This window comes from Pongo abelii, chromosome 2, assembly GCF_028885655.2.
Source record: "Pongo abelii isolate AG06213 chromosome 2, NHGRI_mPonAbe1-v2.0_pri, whole genome shotgun sequence".
Taxonomy (NCBI): Eukaryota; Metazoa; Chordata; class Mammalia; order Primates; family Hominidae; genus Pongo; species Pongo abelii.
Window position 1 is genome coordinate 98,368,449 of NC_085928.1, and position 21,343 is coordinate 98,389,791.

General features: G+C 41.7%; 1 protein-coding gene across 18 annotated transcripts in view; it reads left to right on the forward strand.

Moving 5' to 3' along the window:
* ERC2 (ELKS/RAB6-interacting/CAST family member 2) overlaps positions 1–21,343 on the forward strand; it is a 969,867-nt gene that overhangs the window by 503,588 nt on the left and 444,936 nt on the right. For all 18 annotated transcript variants that reach the window (XR_008523745.2, XR_008523744.2, XM_054552033.2 and 15 more), the window contains one exon: positions 19,624–19,759. Coding sequence is in view for 16 of the 18 variants with exons in the window: in XM_054552033.2 (XP_054408008.1) it covers positions 19,624–19,759 (136 nt within the window). In the remaining 2 variants the exon portion in view is untranslated. The remainder of the gene's footprint in view (positions 1–19,623; positions 19,760–21,343) is intronic.

The following is a 21,343-nucleotide window of genomic DNA, read 5'->3' on the forward strand; positions in this document are numbered from 1 at the left end:
ACACAATACTAATTTTTTTTAATAAGTTGTAAAGGGAATAGTTTTAAAAATTTTGCTCTCAGAGAAAGCAAGTGGATTTGTGATTTGTGATTTGTACTATTATAATTAAACATGTTGTTTACAAATAAATTACTAGCTGACAGTTTTATATTGGCACTGATTTTTGATGGTTCAATGAGGTACTACAGTTTGCCAAAACTTTAAAATAAAGCAAACCTTGACCCCAAACATATATGCTCCTGCAACACACATGCGGCCATTTATATGAAATAAATGCTTCCTCTCTTTGGGTAATGTCTTAGCTACCTCTGAAATGGACCGTTACCTTGAATATTTGCTTAGTTTTTATGTCTACCAGTGTGACTGAACTTCAAAATTTGAGCTACTTCCAACCAAATAATTTGCCCATTTAGATGCTCAGGGTATGGCCTCATTTTATAGTGCCATAAAATGAAATTTAAAAAGCCTCTCCAGAGAGCTGTGATTACCATTTTTTTCTTTAGTTGTGAGCCAAGCTAATAAATATTCTTAGCAGTTCTGTCATCGTATGTCATATAAAACTAGATCTAATGATCAAACCTAAGAGAGGATCCCAAGCACTACAGCCTTCTGTGTGGCTCTAGAGGAAGAAGCGATTCACCTGATCATTAGACCCTTGGGTTTTCGGAAGCACGACTTAACACTCAACCCTGAAAGGGGTGTATGGAGGTGCCCTTGCAAAGGCTGGCTTACTGCAGGTCAACTGGCTGCTTAGGGAAGTGAAGGTGGAACCGAGTGGCCCTGTGATGCTGTGTGTTCCTCAGTTGTCACTGCAGAGACATTTGGCTGGGACTGGAGATGGTCATACTGGCTTCTCTCTTCGTGTATATACAATGGTGAAGGGTGTGTGTGTGTATATAAAATTCCTGACCAGCGACTTTCCAGTTTTCCAGCTTTTCTGGCTCTCCAGCATACCATCTTGGGTTCTATAGCACATGATCTCTCTTTCCAAAAGTATCCATTAAAGCTTGGGACATTTCTCAAATTTTTGACAGCCAGTAATTCATAAAGGAAAAATGAATTAAGTCCATTTTACCTTTACATTTCTCCTGTAGGGCAGGAGAGTTGTTTGGAAGTGATTGCTGCAGGCTGTTAAGACAGCTACTTAGCTTTCAGGGCTGGCAAGAGAAGGATGAAAAGTAATGAGTTAACCTGCTAAGAATTTGGCCATTTTAATCATTCGAGTCTGGGTATACTTTGTCTCCATTTATACTGAGTGAGGAAACAGTTATCTTGATAAGCAAGGATTTATCTCACCCTCACCTCTCAGTGGCTGACTGGATTCAGAGTAGAATAGACCCCTTTATGTAGCAAGGGGAATGGGCATGTTTTTATGAGTTAGAAAAAGAAAAAAAGCCATTGGTATTTTTTTAAAGTTCTTATCAGCAAAGAGCATTACCGAGAAATCCAATAGGGTAGTGATGACATTCAATTTTATTTGTACCAGGAATGCACAGATGGCTGGAGTTAGCAGCTATTCATTTTTAGTGCATATCTCTCATTATTGTTAGTGAGAATTACACAGACCTATCAAAGGGGGGAAATAGAGGAGAGTCAGTAGTATCAAATAAACGTGTATCATTTTTGTGCAAAGGTCACATACTTTGAATAATTCCTCTCTGTAATTGTAGCTTCCCATTGTTAGTTTATTCTTGCTGAATTTGTGTGTTGTCATGGTGTTTTTGACGGCCTGAAGAAAAGCATTTCAGCAAACTGCACAGGTCTGAGACTTATAATTAGTCATTGCAGCTTGTGGGCTCTTACGCAAATAGCTCAATCGAGATGTGTTTTTACGTAAAAGTTCCCCTTGATTAATTGCCCAGGAAATGCCTTCAGTTCATAGAGATTTCTAAATCTATATCATAAATATTCTACTCCCAACAATTTGTTCGGTGAGAAAACTGTGATTCTTTTTCTGAATCATCGTGTTTTCAGGTGTTGCCAGGAGTTTTCTTTTAATCAGTTTCCTTCAAACAGCAACATAGAAAATAAACACCAAGAGCCAGAGAAATTACTGTTTCTTGTCATTTCACTTCTACATTTGGAATATAAGCCAATACTCTGATTTTCTAGAAGATCCATATTAAAATATAATGTTAAAAACAAGAAAAGAATAGAAAATCAAGTAATTAAAAATATAAGGAAAGCAGATTTGAGTTCACTATGAAACAAAAAGTTATTAAGAATTTGACACTTTATTTTTGAATAGTATCTGTTTTGTGGTGCTATATATACCACAGACTGGGTAATTTATACTGAACGGAAGTTTACTTCTCACATTTCTATAGGATGGAAAGTCCAAGATCAGGAAGCTGGCATCTGGTGAGGGCCTTCTTGCTGCTTCAGCCCATGGTCAAAGGCAGAAAGGCAAGAGAGGGCAAGAGAGTACAACAGAGACAGTGAGAGACAGCTGAACTTGTCCTTTCATAAGAAACCCACTCCCAGGACAACAGCATTAGTCCATTCATAAGGACGGTGCCCCCATGACCCAAACACCTCCCATTAGGCCCCCACCTTCCAGCATTGCTGCATAGGGGATCAAGTTTCCTACTCATTAACTTTGGGGGACACATTTAAACCCTAGCAGATAAAATGTTGCTTTCTTCATGGGATGGGCTTTGAAGATGTTGATTTCATAGGGGTTTTCAGTTTCTTCAGTTGAGAAAGGGGCAAGCTTTTCTTGTAAATTTCTTCTTTGAAGGAAGAATTCTGATTTTATAAGGTACCACAAGAAATAATTTAGGATTTATACCAGAAAGAGGGCCTAATAGTAATCAGAATCACTGAATGGGCTGAGAAATATGAGGTTGAGACCCTATTATCAGCAAAACACCTAATTTTTGCAAATCAATTCCTTTTTTTCTGCTGTATCTTGAATCTTAATGAAATATTTTTCATATTCATCTAATTAGTATTGGTGTTTTTCTTAAAAAATTTGACTTATTTCCTACTAGTATAGAACAATCCGTCTATACAATATGACTTTAAATTTTTCTCATTTCTAAATTATACTACAGCTACATTTAATAAAGAGTTATCCATACATTATCCCATAGGAATTTTCAAAAACTTTAGTTATTTCTCAATTCTCAGCTATTCACTGATAAAGTTTCCTTAGATGCTGTGTGAAGAATGTTAGAGTAAGCTTACTCCTGTCTATTTTCAAGGAGTATCAGATAGTTTTCAGTCTTTGCAATGTCTATGTTATACAGAAGGCAGAGCCTACATGTAAAAGAGAGATGCCCTCACAAGCACTGTTTAGGGATATGTGTGTGTGAAATAAATATAAATATATATGTATGCATGTGATTGTGTGTTTGTCCTCTGATGGGAAAAAATGGGTATTTACTGAGTTTTCTGTGGTGAGAAGGAGAGAAAGCACTTGGAACAGCCCATGGTGGGTGGGAGTCATGTAGCTTTGGATAAACAATCTTACAGCTGCCCAGTGAATTTTTTCTTTTTAGTAGTAGGATTATCATGGTTAGCTCTGGTAACAGGGAATTAGCAAGTGTGGTAAATCAGAGGTATTCAGGTAGGAAAATGACATGAATTTTGGAGTCTAATAGATTGGGGTGGAGCTCCAGCACTGCCTCCCTCTAGCTGGGTGAGCCCTCTAAGCATGTTGCTTTCCTGCTGTTTCTCATTTTTCTGGTCTATGTAATATCTATGTCATAAGATTGTCATGAGGATTAAATGAGGTGTATATACAACATGAGCATTGCCTGGTCCAAAGAGATGCTGATCAAATGCTACATTCTATGGCATACATGCTTAGTCACCTGAGTTGGAGATCCTAGTGGCTGCTCTGTGGATTTTAGATAGGGTAACATTCCTAAATATTTGGCCACCCTGCCCCTGGGAGCTCTAGAAACATTGCCATCCAGGTGGAAACTAGAAAGGGCATGAAAAACTGTGGGTACCCAGGATTTTCATGAATCCCACTAGGTAAAGTTCCCATCATGACTCTAGTATGGAGGATTATGTCCATTGAGGAAGTAGGCTTGGTCAAGAAGAGGGAAGGCTTATGTTCCAGGGGTCAGGAATCTGTACATGGGCTCTCAAGACTTATTTGACCCTAGCCCCTCGTTTTCTGGTTTTGTTTTTGTTTTTTGGTAATGTTATTAACATACCCTAGAGCTAGTACTGGTAGAACGCTATTTGGAAACCACTGGGTTAGGAAAAATATGTCATTAGGTGAAACTGAAACAGGTGACATTTTAGCAGTAGATTTTGGAAGTGGTTGTGTTGAGGCAATTGTGTGGGGAAGTGGTTTGTTCTGTCGTCTCATTTAATCAGGGGGAAGTGGTTTACACCCTCTTTGCCGATAATACTGCCACTTTGTTATCCTTTATTGATTTTTGCTTCATCCACCATGCACCACCGATTCTGTTTTACTCATTCACATCAGACTAAGAGAAGAGGTTTGAGTTACGAGAAGAAGAGTGGAAAGATCAGCCATTTATTTTTGTAGTGTGTTGTCATGGGGATAAATACTTGGGAAAGTGTAAGGATGCATAAATTACCATAACCCCCCGTTGACCATAAGTTAAGCCTTCCAGATGCCTTAAGTTGCATTAATGAAAATAGTTTGGAAGAAGTTTTGGACAATGGAAAAATGAAGTCTGTTAGGTAGATACTAATGTGAATAGTCCCTAAGAACTGTTTGAAATGGGCAGTAAAAAGATTATGAAATATTTAGAAAGAAGAACACAAACACAAAAATAAAACAAAGGTTTAGGAAGTTTTAAAAAATAACTAACATATAATATGGACATTGGTTAATGTTCAGATCTGTGCTGTCCAATAAGGCAGTCATTAGCCACATGAGACTACTTACATTTAAATTAGTTAAAATTAAATAATATTTAAAAATCACTTTTACAGTTGCATGGGCTGCATTTTAAGTGTCCAATAGCCACATGTGGCTCATGGCTAGTCTACTGGGTAGTGTAGAAGTAGAAGGTTTCCATAATTGCAGAAAGTTCTATTGGATATTGCATATGAGAGACAGGATTCTGACATGGTCCCATGATCTCCACCCCCTGGGTTTCACACCCTTGTATAATTTCCTCCACTTGAGTGTGGGCAGGTCTTGTGACTTGCATCTAGCTGATAGAATATGGCAAAGGTGATGGTTGCCATTCCCTTAAATAGGGTATATCATGTGGCAAAGGTGATGGAGTACCACTGCCATGATTATGTTATATTATATGAAACTTCATCTCAGCAGACTGGAGATTCTCCTGCTAGTCTCAAAGAATCAAACAGGCATGTTATGAACTGCTTAGATAGAAGGCCACATGGCAAGGAACTTTGGGTGGCCTTTCAGACCTGAGAGAAGCCTCCAGTCTCTAGCAATAGCCAGTTAAAAGCTGGGAACCTCAGTCATAGAACTGCAAGGAAAGGAATCCTGCCAACAACCTGAATGAGCTTGGAAGCACATTATTCCCCGATTAAGCCTGCAGATGAGAATTGCAGTCTGGCTGACACCCTGATTTCAGCCTGGTAAGACCATGAACAGAGGGACCAGCTAAGCTGTGCCTGGACTTCTGACCCACAGAAGCTGTGAGATAATAAATAAATGTGGTTTTAGGTTGCTAAGTTTGTAGGAATTTGTTATGCACCAATAGAAATCTAATTCAGTGCTGGTCTAAATTATTTTTGGGTTGATCCAATAAGCCACACCTCAGATGGACCAGATCCTAAAGAGTGTATAACCTGTTTTATTGCAGCTGGTGCTTTGCCTACCTCATAGGAAAAAAAAAGGTTGTAGCTTTCAAAAGGGAATGTCTAGGCCTAGTTAGTATGTTCCATTCTCTTTTGTGGCAAAGGCCTCAGTAATGTACGATAGTATTTTATTATTTTTATATAGCATAACAGATGTCATGATCTTTGGCATCATCAAAACAATAGTTCAAATTTTGCATCCCTAACTTTTTAAGTATATGATGTTGGGCATATTATATAACCTCTCTAAGCCTCTGCTTCTTCATCTGTAAAATGGGGATAAAGTGCCCTCTATGTAAGGATGTTGTTTCATTTAACTGAGATTATAGTTTTACAGTGTTTAGCACAGCATCTGATGCATAATCCAGAATTTGAAAATGGAAGATGCTTTTATTACTTAACAATGTTTTAAAACTGATTTCTGATAGCAAATAATATAAACTCCACCACATTACTTCCATACTCTAATTTGGAAAATCATCATATAAGATTTTTATCTTCTTATACCTCCATTTTATTTTATGTCTGGACCACTGCAGCCCAATTTCAGATTGGATGCAATAAAAGTAGGTCTTGCATACACGAAGTGCCCCTTGTGCTTATAGGCTGTCTTGGCTGTATATTGTCTGGGCAAATCGCCCTCAACCTCTGGCCAGACTGTGGAATGTTGGTTTCCTCCAGCATTAGCCCCCGGGGGGTCAATTTTCACAGTTACCATATGTTTTTATATTGCTCCAAACTGTAAATACAGCTGACACCCTACCAAATTGGCCCTAATGTGCCTGTGTCTAACAGTGGAGTCGTAGGCTTTTAGAATGATACAGTACTCCATGGAATTGTGGCAATTAAATGAATGTTTTGTTTTCAAAGTGTTCAGATTCCATTTTTTAATCTGAAAAGAGGTAAATAATGTGGAAAGAGGAGATATGAGGTGGGAAGAGGGCAGGAGTTTTCATCTTATGTCTTGCCCTGTCTTGGGTTTGCCCCTTTGGTCCTGAAGCTCTGTCCTCAGACCCGTTACCTAGTATCTGTATGGTCCTTGCCCTTTTGTCCTTCTCTTACAAAAAGGGAATGTTTTGTTGAGCTTCTGTTTTTATCTTCACTTATTTTGTTATCTCCAAACTCTTTGTCTCAGATTTAATCTGTCTGTACAGGAAGAAGAATCAAACTCATTATGATACACTTAGGTTCCAGGATGTGAAATACAATACAAATTTCTGCTTGTGGGGCTATATCCATCCATAAAACCTTATAATTTTTTCAAAAGGTGATCACCTCGAGATTAATGGGTTCAGAGAATGGAAATTAACAGGGAAATTGCAGTGTTCCCTTGTTGGTTTTGTGTTCTGCTTCACAGCTGAGTCCTCATTTCAATAACTGTTGCTGCCCTGTGGCATTTAAGCTGCTGAGCACTCACCTTCCATCCTGAAGCCCTTCTGGTGGAAAGCTAATGTTCCCAAATAATGACCTCATCTGTATCTAGTTCTCTAATAGTCAACCAAGCTACTGGCCAGGGGCATCCTGTGAAGTTTGGAGTGGTGTGTCTTGAAGTGGCTGAACTACAGAACAGACATAGTATCCTGAGATTTCCCATTTGTGCTCCATAGAGCTTTGTAGGATTGCTTTGGGGAACGGAAAGTGGGACAGTGGTGGGAAGGAACTCTGCAACATTCTGCACAGTTGGTTGGCATAGCACAGAGGTTAAGAGTTGGAAATAGTCTCTGGAGCCAGAATGATTAAGAATCTTGGCTCTGATATTCACTAGCTCTGTAACTTTCAACAGTTCCCTCATCTGTAAAAGGAGTAAACAAATAGGACCTACCTAGTAAGGCCTTTGCAAGAATTAAGTAAGTTAATATATGTAAAGTGCCTAGAGCACATCATGTGATGTCACGGAGTAAGTAATATGAGCATTTGCTGCTGTGATGATTATATAACCCTGGTCTCATGTTCTAGACCAGGGTTCAGCAAATTCTGGCCCACAGGCCAAATCTGACCCTGCTACTTGTTCTTGCAAATAAAGTTTTATTGGAACACAGTGTATATATTGTTAGTGTATATATTAGTGTATATATTGTCTGTGGCTACTTTTGTACTACATGAGAAAGTAGAGGCAAAGTTAAGTAGTTTTGACAGAGGCCATATGGCCTGTGAAGTCTAAGATATTTGCTATCTGGCCACTTACAGAAAAAGATTGCTGACCACTTTTCCAGACGTTGGAAAGGTTTTCTCAGCAGCATAAATGAGAACAAGCCATCAGTCTGCTGTAAACTATGTAGATTTTAAAAATCATCTGTTGAATACAAATTAAATTCAGAAAGAGTTATCCAGGCTTTTTTTTTCTTTTTTGACCTCGGCCTCTTAGATTTCCAGTTTAATTTTGAAAATTAGCTTTCTAGGAATGATAACTCTAGGTTGTCATTGTTAGCACCCGCTAATAATACTCACTAGTATTCATCATCACCTACCACCCTGAGGACAGTAGGACTTGGCATATCGGGGTACAAATGGAAGGCCAGTGTGGCTTGCAGGTGGAGGATAAGATAAGACTTGGATGGTAGGAGTTAGATCTGGTAGGAGTCAATGTGGAGAATCAGTCCAGGTTTTTTGTGGCTTTTTTTTTTTTTTTTCCACTGGGTATCATTTCATTGGTGAGGAGCTGACAATCATTTTATGAAATTGAATTTTTTTAATAGAAAGTGCCTTTCTAAAAACAGATGTAAGAGAGCAAACTTAATTCATGTAAATCCGTAGACACACATTCCTAAATAATTTTTAGAATTCACATAAAGCATGTGGCAAAAAAGGGGGACTTGTTTCATCCATTGACCAAAGTGAGGGTCAGTTCCAGAAATAAATTAAATTAAATTGTCACCAGCAGAAATCTGTTGGTGGCAATGGACTAGGCATTGTGCTCGACCCTTAGTGTAGAGAAGACAAGAAGGTAGGTGTGATCACTGTACAGAGGGTGCCTATAGCAGAACAAGGAAGACAGAAAAGGAGCAGAAGTGTGGTGAGTTCATGGCAAGACAGGCATGGTGTGATTTGGGAGTTAGTAACAGGAGGACCTAAATTTCTTGATAGGCCAAGACAGCTTCCAGAGGATATCACGCTTATACTGGGGTGAAAAAATAAATATGAGTTATCAGTGATGAAGGAAGGGGCGGGGTGGGGGTGAGGTAAACAGTTTCTAGAAGAGGAAATTGCTTGTTCAGAGCCGCAGAGGACTGTATGGCTTGGCATGTCAGAGTGCAAATGGAAGGCCAGTGTAGCTTGGGGGGAGTAGGGCGAGATAAGACTTGCACAGTAGGAGTTAGATCTGGTAGAAGTCAGTGTGAAGACATATGGATTTTTTTTTTGAGACAAAGTTTTGTTCTTTCACTCAGGCTGGAGTGAAGTGGCACGATCTTGGCTCACTGCAACCTCCGCCCCAGCGGAGTAGCTTAGACTCCTGAGTAGCTGGGATTATAGGTGCCTGCCACCACAGCTAGCTAATTTTTGTATTTTGAATAGAGACGGGGTTTTGCCATGTTGGCCAGCTTGTCTCGAACTCCTGACCTCAGGTGATCCACCCCCTCTCGGCCTCCCAAACCATGCCTGGCCAACACATGGATGTTTTTACAGGCAGTGGAGATCCAATGAAAAGTTTTTCGAGGGAGGAAGATATAATCTGTTTGTATACTTTCTGCTGCCCAGCAGAGAGTGGATTGGGTGGACAATTGGAGCCAGCATCCTCGTCCAACTTGGAGATGATGGTAGCTTGGGCCAGAGAGGACATGGGTAGGACTCATTACTTCACTCCAGTGAATATCCTGGGGATGGACTCCTGCTTGTCTGGTGGTGGAATAGTCCATAAGGAATTCAAAATGCAAATAAATATATGCTTACAAATTGGCCGAGTGCTGTGAAACAAGTGCATGGGGTGCTGTCAGAGATTCTCAGTGATAGGAGGGGCACCCTTGCATATAATGCCCAGAAAAGGGCCTTCTGAGGAGGCATTACTTCAACTGAGACTTAAAGGGTAAAAGTCAGCTGTGGAAGGAGTGGTGGCTGTGGAGAGGAATCCCAGACAGGGAAAATAGCCTGTGCCTATACCTTCCAGTGGGAAGGAGCTGCTGTGTTATTGCAACTGAAAGGAGACTAAATTCCTGATTCTGGGGCTAACGGTGAGAATGGTGGGGGATGAGACTGGCCAGCAAAGTTCACTGGTGTGCAGTTTTATTCTTTGTGAAAGGGAAGCCGTTGGAAGATTGTATGCCAACAAGTGCATGATCTGACTTACTTCGAAACACCCAATCTTGCTGTTGGATGGAGAATGGATGAAAAGAGAAGCAAGAGTGGAAGCAGGCAGACCAGGGAGGAGAGAAGAGATCTGTGGTCCAGGCAAAATGTGATGGTGGCTTCAGCTCTCATGGAAGCAGGGGCAAAGTTTCCCTGTTAGCACTCCTGTGCTATTGGCTCTGGGCAGGGCTTTGAGGCACCAGGTGGATATGTGGAGCCACAACATACTGAAGCAGGGAATATTTTCATGCGGGCACAGATGGCAGAGGAACCCTGCTTTGAACCCTCCTGGAAGTGCATCTGCCACCAGCTTTGACCATGTGGACCAGGAATCCGGAGCATATAGTCCAGTCTACAGTGAGAAGGATGTACTGTGACAACATATTTAATGCTTAACAATGTGAAAAATAACCATCCCAGGGCCACTATTCTCAGACCTACGTGATCACCCTGTGCTCTCTGGCTCACCAGACCTAGATAGGAGGCCAAGTGATAAGAGATTTGTTTGGTAAATAGTAAATCAGAGCCAGGCTCGTTAGTTAATCATGTGGCCCTGACATCTGTGTGTGGTCTGCTCGCAGGGAAGAGCATCTTATTATTAGATGCCTGTGGGTTCAACATTGAGTTCTGAGGAGGATGAGAAAGTTGGCTTGCCTTTTCCCTTGGAGTTTCCTATGGGCTTATGCCAGTCCTACGAAGTCCATCAGGAGGGGTAGGAGGGCATCTGCAGTCACCCAGGATCTCTCTGCTCTCTATCCCTGGGGTCTTCCTGAATAGGCTCTATCATTTCTTAGCATTGGCTTTCAGGCACTGGGTTCTGTTTACATTTGAGGTGGTGTTACATCCATATTTGGGGGAGGTTTCAGGATCAGAATACGGGAGAATGTTAGAAGGAATCAGCCCTTCAGAACCTCCGCCAGAGTGAAATATCTACAAGGAAAATAAACCCTTCTTTTGCTAATTGTGACCTTCTGCTGTGTCACCTGCTAAGATTGCTCCCAAGGTTTTCTTGGCTTGGGTGGGAAAGTCAATGGTGAGTGTAGTGGGGGAGTAGATAAGTGCTCTAGAAGAGGGTTGGGGCAGGGGGATCAGGCTCTTGATGGCTGCAGTGGACTGTCTGGAGTGGCTGCTGCAAAGATACTGGCTGCAGTGGGGAGGCACGGCTGGGGTTGCATGCTCTGTGGGTCCAGCGGGATCCAAGAACAGGCCGGAGCCTTGCCCCCTACTGAGTTGGCAGAGCAGAAGCTCCACGCTCCTGGGCACAGCTGCAGCTTCCCAGCTGTGGCTCTGGACCCATGCATCCCTGCGCTCTCAGGGGCCGGGAAGCCCCCAGTGCCCACGGGCTCAGAAGTGCCTGTTCCTGCTCCCTGTCCTCTTCCCACTCCTGGTGCCTGCTCCTGTGTGGAGCAAAGTTGTGGCCAAGCCTGGGCGCTGCTGCAGCCTGGCCAGGTGTGCGCATGCTCAGGGCAGCACTGACACTCCAGCTTCCTGTTACCTCTGCCCCCTCTGAACTTTGGGTGCCAATGAGCACAGGTGGGAGGCCAGGGGTGCTGAGGACGGCTTGGCACGGGCCTGCAGGCACCCCTCTACATGAATATCCTGGGCACTGTGGATGGCATGTTGATGGCAGCGGGAGGTAGACAGGTTTCTGGGCAGAAAGGGACAGATTCCTAGTGAAGCCCCACCTTCAAGCCAGGGACAGACTGAAGCCTGGGGGCTGGGCTGCCTGTTCTGGGTAGAGTCTGAAGCCCAGAATGAGAACTTATGATGTCTTTTCTGGGCCTGCCCATGGCCGCCCATGGAACAAGCAGCATGCACTTTCTCCCTTCTGAGCCCATAAAAACCCTGGACTCATGCAGACTCACACAGATGTTGGGACTATCAGCTGTGGGAAGGAGCTACCTGCTTCAGGTCTCCTCGACTCTTCAGGACAACCTGTCTGTGGATAGGAGCTACCCACCACGAGTTTCCCCTCTGCTGAGAGCTGAACACTCATCAGGATGAGCTGCCTGCAGAAAGGAGCTACCCATTTCAGGTCTCCTGAGAGCTGTTCTGTCACTCAGTGAAGCTCCTCTCCACCTTGCTTACCCTCCAGTTGTCCATGTACTTCATTCTTCCTGGAAGTGGGACAAGAACTTAAGACCCACTGAATGGTGGAACAGAATTAGCTGTTACAGAAATAGGACTGAAACACACCCCCAACTCACCATATAGTGGGTGGTGAGGAGAGAAGAGCTGCAGCTCTTTGGGAAGCCCAGACCTAGGGTCTCCTGGAGCCAGGGCTGTGACACCCTCTCTGAGGCTCTGCGGTACCTGGTGTCTCCAAGCTTCCAGGTATCACCGCGTTTCCTGGTGCCCACAGTGGATGTCGCTTGTGGTACACCTGGTCCAGCTGCAGCCTCACATGGAGCAGGCGCCTGGAGCTGCCCCCCCACCGCAGCTGGCACACCTGGCTGTGCGTAGTAGTCAGACCCCATGCTTGCTCACACACCCCTCATCACTCCATGCCTGGCTTGCCCTTGGCAGGCATGGCATCTGAGGCAGTAGTGTGAGCCGAGCACAGCCTGCTGGGTCAAGTGAGTTGAACAAACCCACTTTGCTTGTGGGCTCAAGCAAAACCCAAGCAGGGGTGCAGCCAGCCACAGAGGTTTCCAGCTGGTGGAGCAACACCCTAAGGATCCTGTGACAATGTTATTTATAAAGCACTCACTGTGTGCCAGGAGCTATTTTAAGAGCCTTAGGTTCATTAAATCATTTAATGTCCCCATCCCCTAATGAGATAACTTGACCAGGGTTACAGACTTGGTAAGGGATGCTGCTGCAATAAGAATGCAGCTGACCTGGCAACAAAGTCCTTGATCTTGGGCATCTTACTGCACTGCCTCTTGGCCCCCTTGGTCACATATGATTCAACCATTTTATCAGGCTGAGCAAAGAATAGGAACATCTTCCTGAAGGAGGGTTTTGCTAGTGGGGCCTGATGCTACAAGGTGGAGGCTAAAATTGTCTTTCCCTCCAGGATGTTCTACTTCTCAAGTTTTCAAATCTGGACACTCCGTTTGACACCTTTCTTTTAACTATCTTATGCTATGTTATCAGGTTCTTGGTGTGTCCTGCTGGCCTGGTAAATGACAAATGATGTCTTTTTTAAGTATGTTGGCGTTGTGAGATTTAACCGAGGGTGGCTTTGTCTCTGGGCCCTTCTGTAGCCCCAAGCACCACAGAGGAGGTGGAAGACACAATGTGTGATGGTACTCACCTCAGGGGAGCAAGGACCATCGGTAGGGAGAGGAGGAAGAATAAAGCAAGGAAGGAAGCCAAGATGGAAAATGTGGGGATGTGGGCTTGGGCATCCTGCTGCATGGCTTTGACAAGGACTTATGCAGTTGACCATGATCAAAACTAGTAGCCAAACAGCTGGGCTGTTCTTGAGAGGCTGCCACAAGGTGCAAAAGTCCACGAGATCTGGCTTATCCTGGAGCTAAGTCTTCAGACCTTGCTCTGGCTTCTGGCTCTTTGCTGGGAGGAGAGTTAGGTTCAAGTTGCCACAGCAGGCCAGATCCTTTCTCTTCCTGGAAAGAATATCATGCTCACGACATTTAGCACATTTATGCTTGCTATAAAAAAAATCCTTAGAATATTTATGAAAGCTTCCTAAAATTTATAGCTTGCTGGAGTACTGAATGGTATTTACAAGCTTCAAAAAAAAAATGGAATTATCTCAGTGGTTACAAGTTAAAGCTTCTATTATTGGAAATTCTGCATGCAATGTACATTGTCAGCTTCCATCCTGTGTGTGTGGCCCATCTACTTGAGCAGTCATTTCAGGATCCCAGCTTACTTACCTATGGCTGTCATGAGCTTCCTGCAATGCTTCCATTAGGATAACCTGCTAGGAATGTAACTCATCTCATTATTAAGGAGAGTGCAAGTGGGAGCTAAATGTGTGACATAAAGCATTCAATAATGCATTCCAAAGTCCATTGTTTGAGGTATTTGGAATACTTCTGAAATGGGTAACAGGACACTAAATACGTGTGCACAATATTGCACAAGACATGATTACATTCTTCTTACTGTAAGCCAAGAGTGAAAGAGTGAACATGCTGCGGTCTGTTCTAAACATTTTACCAGTACTAACTAATCAAGCCCTCACAATCACCCTATGAGTTAGATACAGTTATTGTTTTCATTGTATATGTGAGGAAGCTGAGACACAAAGGTTAAGAAGCTTGCCCACGGCCACACGGCTAGAAATGGCAGACTTCTGATGGGAGCCCAGGCAGTCTGCTTCCAAGGTTTAGCCACTGCTGTCCCTAGAAGATTCATATGGCTGAGAAATAGTCTTTCATGGGATTGCAGCATTTTACACTTGCAGTTAAACATGCATCTACTTATTTGTCCAAGAGAAATGAATGCATATATCCACAAAAAGACTGGTATAAGAATGTTCATTGCAACTTTATTCTTAACAGTAAAAGAAAATGAAACAGCCCAAATATCCATTAACAAGGAAATAGCTAATCAAATTACAGTGTATTCATATAATGGAATAGTACTCAGCAATAAGCAATGAAATATATAATACAAACAACATTATGAATAATAAATCTCAAACCTTTATGCTAAGCAAAAGATGACAGATATAAAAGGTTATGTACCATACGATTCCATGTATATAAAGTTCAAGAGCAAACAAAAGAAATCCATATAAATAAAGATTAGAATAGTGATCACTTCTGGGAAGAGGGAAGGGCCATGAGGCAGGGTGATGGCAATGCTCTATATTTTGATTGGTCAAAAACCTTTGACTTGTACACTTAATATTTGTGCATCTTCGTGGATGTATTTATACCCCACTTACACACACACACACACACAAACACACCCCCATACAGTATAAATTGAAGGTCCCATTTCCTCCCAAACCTATTCCCTTCTTCAGTCATGACCACTGTTTTTATAGACTGGTGTGGAGTTTCCAGGAGTTTCCATTTATATGCATGTCTGTCTACATACATCCAAATAGGCATTCCTATTTTAACATAAATAAGATCAGACTATATGTATTATTTATATTTCTGCTCCCTGCTTTTTTGAGTAACAATATATCCTGAAGGCTTTTCCATGTCCATACTTCATTTTGCCTTAATCTTTTCAGCGAGCCTGATTTTATATTATGAATATACTTAATTTCTTCAGTTTCCTTCTGATGGATGATTAGGCAATTTTCAAATTTTTACTTTTACAGTTGTAATGGGAATGTTAGTATATATATAATATTTTATATATATATATACACATGTGCAAGTACTTTTGTAGGCTGTTTTCCTAGAAGAAGGGTTTACTTGGGCAAAAGGAAGGCGTGCTTTGGTGGAAATTGCCAAATTGATTTCCAAAAATACTTTTGTGAATTATACTCCTCCTGACCAATGTGAGAGAGCTAGATTCCTGCATTCTTTCCAACAATGAATATTACCAATCTTTAAAAGTTTTTGAAAGCAGATGGGTAAAAAAGTGGCATCGTTTTGTTTCTATTGAGATTTTAAAAGAAGTTTTGATTTTGTCCTTGTTTTGCAAATATGCACATGCCCTTGGACAAACATATGCATCTCCTGTCCTGCACTCCTAGCTGTGTAATTCTAGAGGTCTCAGAGTCTGACAGGTTCTCACCAGCAAGTTAGAGAACACTTTATTCTTAGAATTTGACAGATGGTTCTAGTAAAAATGGCAGGATTCTGTTCTCTCTGACATGCTTTCTTAAAATGGTAGTCATTGTTGACCTTGAACCTGTTGGAAATTTTTAATTTAATGCAAATTCCTTGATGGCAACTGAATTTTGAATAATGACATACCTTGATTTATGAAACTGGTAAATTTAAATTAAACATTGAAAACTAACCTTACCACTATATTTTCCAAATACTTCTTTTACCATAATTGTTTTTATCTTTTTAAGATTTGCATTTTGCATATATTCGTAATGCTGTTTTTTTTTTCTGGAGAAAAAATTCACCCCAAAGAAACCTTCTTTTTTTTTTTTTTTTTTTTAAATAATGGAGCAAGTCAGTCTCTGGCAGAGCCTTGCCAAGTGGTTGGGGGTTTGGCAAAGAGTGATACTTGCTTCTGGGGCAGGATAGTAAGAAGGCATTGCAGTCTCCACAACCAGGGGCCTTACCTTCTAGATTGTGGAGACATTTGAAAGCTGTACTGAATTTAGCACTTTGATTCATTCAGTGTAGGTGTACTTCTGCAGGTAGGGGAAGATGTGGAGACTAATAGGTCACTTATAGATTTTATTCTTAGAAATGCTGAAGTTGTTATTAGCAAAAATCACTGTGGTCATTTTTTCACTGAGCATCTGTGAGGGCATTTTCTCTTCTCTAAGAGATCTAGTATTTTTAAATTTCTTGACTCCTCTGCCTGTCTCCCTTATAAATTGCCATTTTAACATGTGTTTTAACATGTGAAGCCTTAGGGCTTCCCTGAGAAACACTTGAGAGAGGGGTTGTCTGGTAGTGAGGCTCTGCTCACCTGTTCCACCCCACTTCTTGCTTCTTTCCCACCTGTGCCAGAGAAATCCTTCTTTTCCCTTTTGACTTTCAAGTAAGCACTAAGTAAAAGAAAGGCTTCGACTGCTAGAAATATCTGTGAAAACTGTGGAACTACTTCAGGAGAGTGTGGACACTATATGTAGCTATTGACAGTTTCATGAACAAAGACAAGATGATCATTCTCATCCACCTTGCTCTGCATCTCTCTAATTGGCCCAAATCCTAAGCAGTGCCATTCAAAACCCAACTTTCCATTTTCAGTCAGTGGTGTCTTAAATAAGGGAGTGTTTGAAGGAATGGCTGGAGATAGGCCTCCATCATAATGTCAAAACTAGAGTGCCCCATTTTTCTCAGCCACTTATTCTTTTTATTTATTTATTTATTTATTTATTTATTTTGAAATGGAGTTTCACTCTGTCACCCAGGCTGGAGTGCAGTGGTGTGATCTCAGCTCACTGCAGCCTCTGCCTCCCGGGTTCACGCCATTCTCCTGCCTCAGCCTCCTGAGTACCTGGGAATACAGGTGCCTGCCACCATGCCTGGCTATTTGTTTGTTTGTTTGTTTGTATTTTTAGTAGAGATGGGGTTTCACTGTGTTAGCCAGGATGGTCTCGATCTCCCGACCTCATGATCTGCCCACCTCGGCCTCCCAAAGTGCTGGGATTACAGGTATGAGCCACTGTGCCCGGCTGCCACTGTTTCTTAATTCAGGAAAGCTTTAAGGGACACGTGGGTTTAGAATTTGCTTTTTTCTCTGGGATTGAAAAAACATTGCAGTATCCCTGAAAGTAAGGTCGCTGTGCTCAGACTGCTCCAAGAACTTTGTGGGAGCTCTTTCATGTGCAAATGATGTTTGTAATAATAATCTGTATTTGTCACCCATACTTGGGGCAGGGGGACTTTTAGCAGTTGGTTCTATTTAACACTGTATTCTAAAGTAATAAGATTATTTCTTTTTAAAAGTACCCTCTAATTAAATAATCACACTAATCATCCTGACCTCTCCATAACATCCTGTTACTGAGCTCTGGCCTTATTTCCTAAGGAACTGGAAAATGTGCCTGCCTTAGGTTAGCATGGGCTTTGGAAATACTGTGTCCTCATTCAATTAGAAAGCAAGAGGTCATTCTTAACATCTTTATACTAACCAAAAGATAATTTCCTCAAAGTGGATTAGCATGCAAGTTTGACTTGGTGGCTTCATGTGTGTATGTTGCTGTATCAGGTAAAAATGGAGAAATATTGGACAAAAATTAATGCAACTCAAATACTAAGGAGATGGTTATTCTATCATACTTTATGTCCCCTTAATAAGTGCTACCAATAATATTTAAATCATGGCTCAGTTAGTGTAAATATTCATAAGAAGCCAAAGTGTTCAGAATATATAAGTTCAGAATATATATATATATATATAGTGTGTGTGTGTGTGTGTGTGTGTGTTTTAGAGATAGGGCCTCGCTATGTTGCACAGGCTGGACTCTAACTCCTGGGCTCAAGCGATCCTCCTGCCTCAGACTTCCGAGTAGCTGGGACTACAGGCATGAGCCACTGCACCCTCAGACTATTTTTATCAGCAGGGAGTACACTGTTAGTGCTAGATAATATTATTCTACTAAGTAAACAATGCTCTTGTGCTTCATTTGCTTGGAATGGGAGAGAGTAGTGGGGTACATAATTTATGAGGACTAGAAATAAGAGTTTCTTGTGGAGAGCAGTTTTCATTTGATTTTAATTGTTTCAATTTCACATTTGCTGTTTATCATCTAGTTCTCATCTTGTTTACATTTTCAAAAGAGCAGTGATTCTCTGTATGTTTTTTACTGAGTCAGGGCTCAGTAACAGTGGTTGACCTGGCAATGCTGTGGTATGGGGGAAAGGGATCCAAAAGGACCCCAAATGATTCTGCTGCTCGTCCCTCCTCTTGTGTCAATGCTCCCGAGCCCTCTGTACTGCCCTCCTACCTCCTCATGTGTTGGATTAGATTTATGAGAGCTGCTGTGGACATGGTTGCCTAAATCTGTGGAATGTTTTGCTAAACGCTGCTGGTGCAATAGTACACATTAAGCTTATAATTCCCATTGTTGTTTTCTTGAACCCATTCTTTGTCCTTAGTCTTTTACTCACTTGATCACTTTATGATTTTGCACTTTGACATCCTGTAGATTCATTAAGAACTTTTACTCCAAGCCCCAGAGCTTTATTTAACATTATGATTAGCCAAACTGTTATTGTGTTTGAGCTAAGTGATGACAATGTATTTGATTGGAGCCTCGTAATTGTTATTTTAAAATCAAAGTAATGGATTATGATCCCAGAATAAGAACATGATCCAAAAGAGTAATAATAATAATTAGAACAGCAACCAATTAGAAGAAAATAAATGCCATATCATGGACCAGAGGCCCTATGAGCCTGGGCCCTGCCTACCTGTGCAGTCCCACCTCCCACCCACATCCACCTTTCCCTGGATTAGCCTCACTGCAGCCTTCCAGTTTCTTCTTTCCTGTCTTGGAAATTACACGCATTGTTCTCTCTACTTGGGAGCTATGCCACTGGTGTTTCTCTTGGTTAGCTCCTTCTAGTCTCACCCACAGTCTCACTTTGCTAGGGAGGCTTTCCCTGGCCACAGCATCTAAAGTCATCTCCTTCCACTCCACCACCTGTCCACACATGCAAATCACTGTCTCTCACAGCATGCTATTTGTTTCCTTCAACGTTAAGAAACCTAAGTTGTGTTTCCTTGGTACTTGTCCATCTTGCCCACTGGCCTCTAAGCTCCAAGAGGGTGAAGATTATACCTGTCCCATTTGCCACTGCAGCCCCAGTGCCGTCCTGGGACCTCGTATTAAGTGGATGCTCAATACATATTTGTAGTTGAATGAATGGATTATTCAGAAGTATCATCTTTTTCCCGAGCCCTTATCCAGATAGCCTATGCTTAGTACTTCCTGAGTCTATTTGTGATAACATATGATCTTCCAGTGGTAGAATTTGACCAAGCTGTGCTGACTTTTCTCAGGCATATGAAAGATCAGAATAAGAAGGTGGCCAACCTCAAGCACAATCAACAGTTGGAAAAGAAGAAAAATGCTCAGTTACTAGAAGAAGTGCGCAGGCGAGAAGATAGCATGTCTGACAACTCACAGCATTTGCAGGTAAGCACAGGCTTCTCTTCTTAATCCCTAAATAACTAGAGATGGACTCTCTCAGAAATGTCACCATTGGTGCCGGAAAATATGCACAGAAATGGTGGACTTTGCCTTTGCCCTGGGTCTAGCACTAACAAGGAACCCAGTAGGTCTTTCCCAGGGAGGGTCATCATTTTCAGAATGGTGGCCATGAAAAGCCAATTACGGTAGAACCTAGAAATACAAGGCAGAGTCTTTTGGTTCCTGTACCTCACCTTAAAAGGTAAGGGCTGCATTTATATAGTTGGCAAGAAACTTAAAACATAGAAATGTCTTCCTTTTCAATTTATATTTAATTGTTTTGGGAATAGAAGAAGGCAAATGTGTGTGTATTATCACAGAAGGTATTTGGGTGAGGATACGTTCAGCTGATCCCAGACAGTTTACAAAACCAGTTTTGTTTTGTTCAAGACTGTGAGGCTCAGACACAGATCATTATTCTGTCTTCTCTGTGAATATAGTTATCTTTCAATGGACAGCCCTATCTTAGAAACAAACCAACTCACTGGAAACACCAATTTTTCCTCATTAACCACCCTTATTTTTGGCCAAGGAGTGCTCCCCATGTACTCAATAAAACATTCAAGCTAAAACGGCATTTGCTTTGAAGTTTATTTATTCCAGTGTGCCTTTAAACAGAGCAGTTCAAGTTGGCCGGAGTTCATGTTAAATTTTGGTTATTAATTAGTGTCTTTCTCCAGTTATATATTAGGTTTCCTCCTTGGAGATAGGAGAAGTTAGATAATTTCAATATGTACTCATAGTTCATCTTTTTAATTGGCCAAAAGAGAAATCAATAATTATTCTAGCATAGGAAATACAAGGAAATACCTTGCATAGAGCATGGCACATGGGGACTAGTTAGTCAATATTAGGTATTTTTTTTTTCCTTTCTCTGTGTCCTAGACATGCCTTCTGGTGTCACTGAAGGCCCTTTACATTGATGATGCTTGATTTGGAGTGTTCACTGAATAGTGAGACAATAGTAGGTGGGCCCAAAACTTTTTTTTTTTTTTTTTTTTTGGGATGGAGTCTCCCTCTGTCACCCAGACTGGAAAGCAGTGGCGCAATCTTGGGTCACTGCAAGCTCCACCTCCCGGGTTCACACCATTCTTGTGCCTCAGCCTCCCAAGTAGCTGGGACTACAGGCACCCGCCACCATGCCCGGCTAATTTTTTTTGTATTTTTAGTAGAGACGGGGTTTCACCATGTTAGCCAGGATGGTCTCCATCTCCTGACCTCATGATCCGCCCACCTCGGCCTCCCAAAGTGCTGGGATTACAGGTGTGAACCACTGCACCTGTCCAGGTGGGCCCAGAACTTTAAAGAGGACCTGACCCTAGGGCTCACCTTGCTATGGTGTATTATTCTGTAAAACAAGAATAATAATTGCATCTGCTCCAGAGTAGTTGTGAGAGTTAAAGAGTCAAGGCATATACATAATTTAGAATTGTACTTGGTACAGACTATACCAAAAATAAGCATTTATGACTAATGGTTGTTATAATAACAAGGAAAAGGTGAATGAAACATTAAAAACGATTTGTTTAC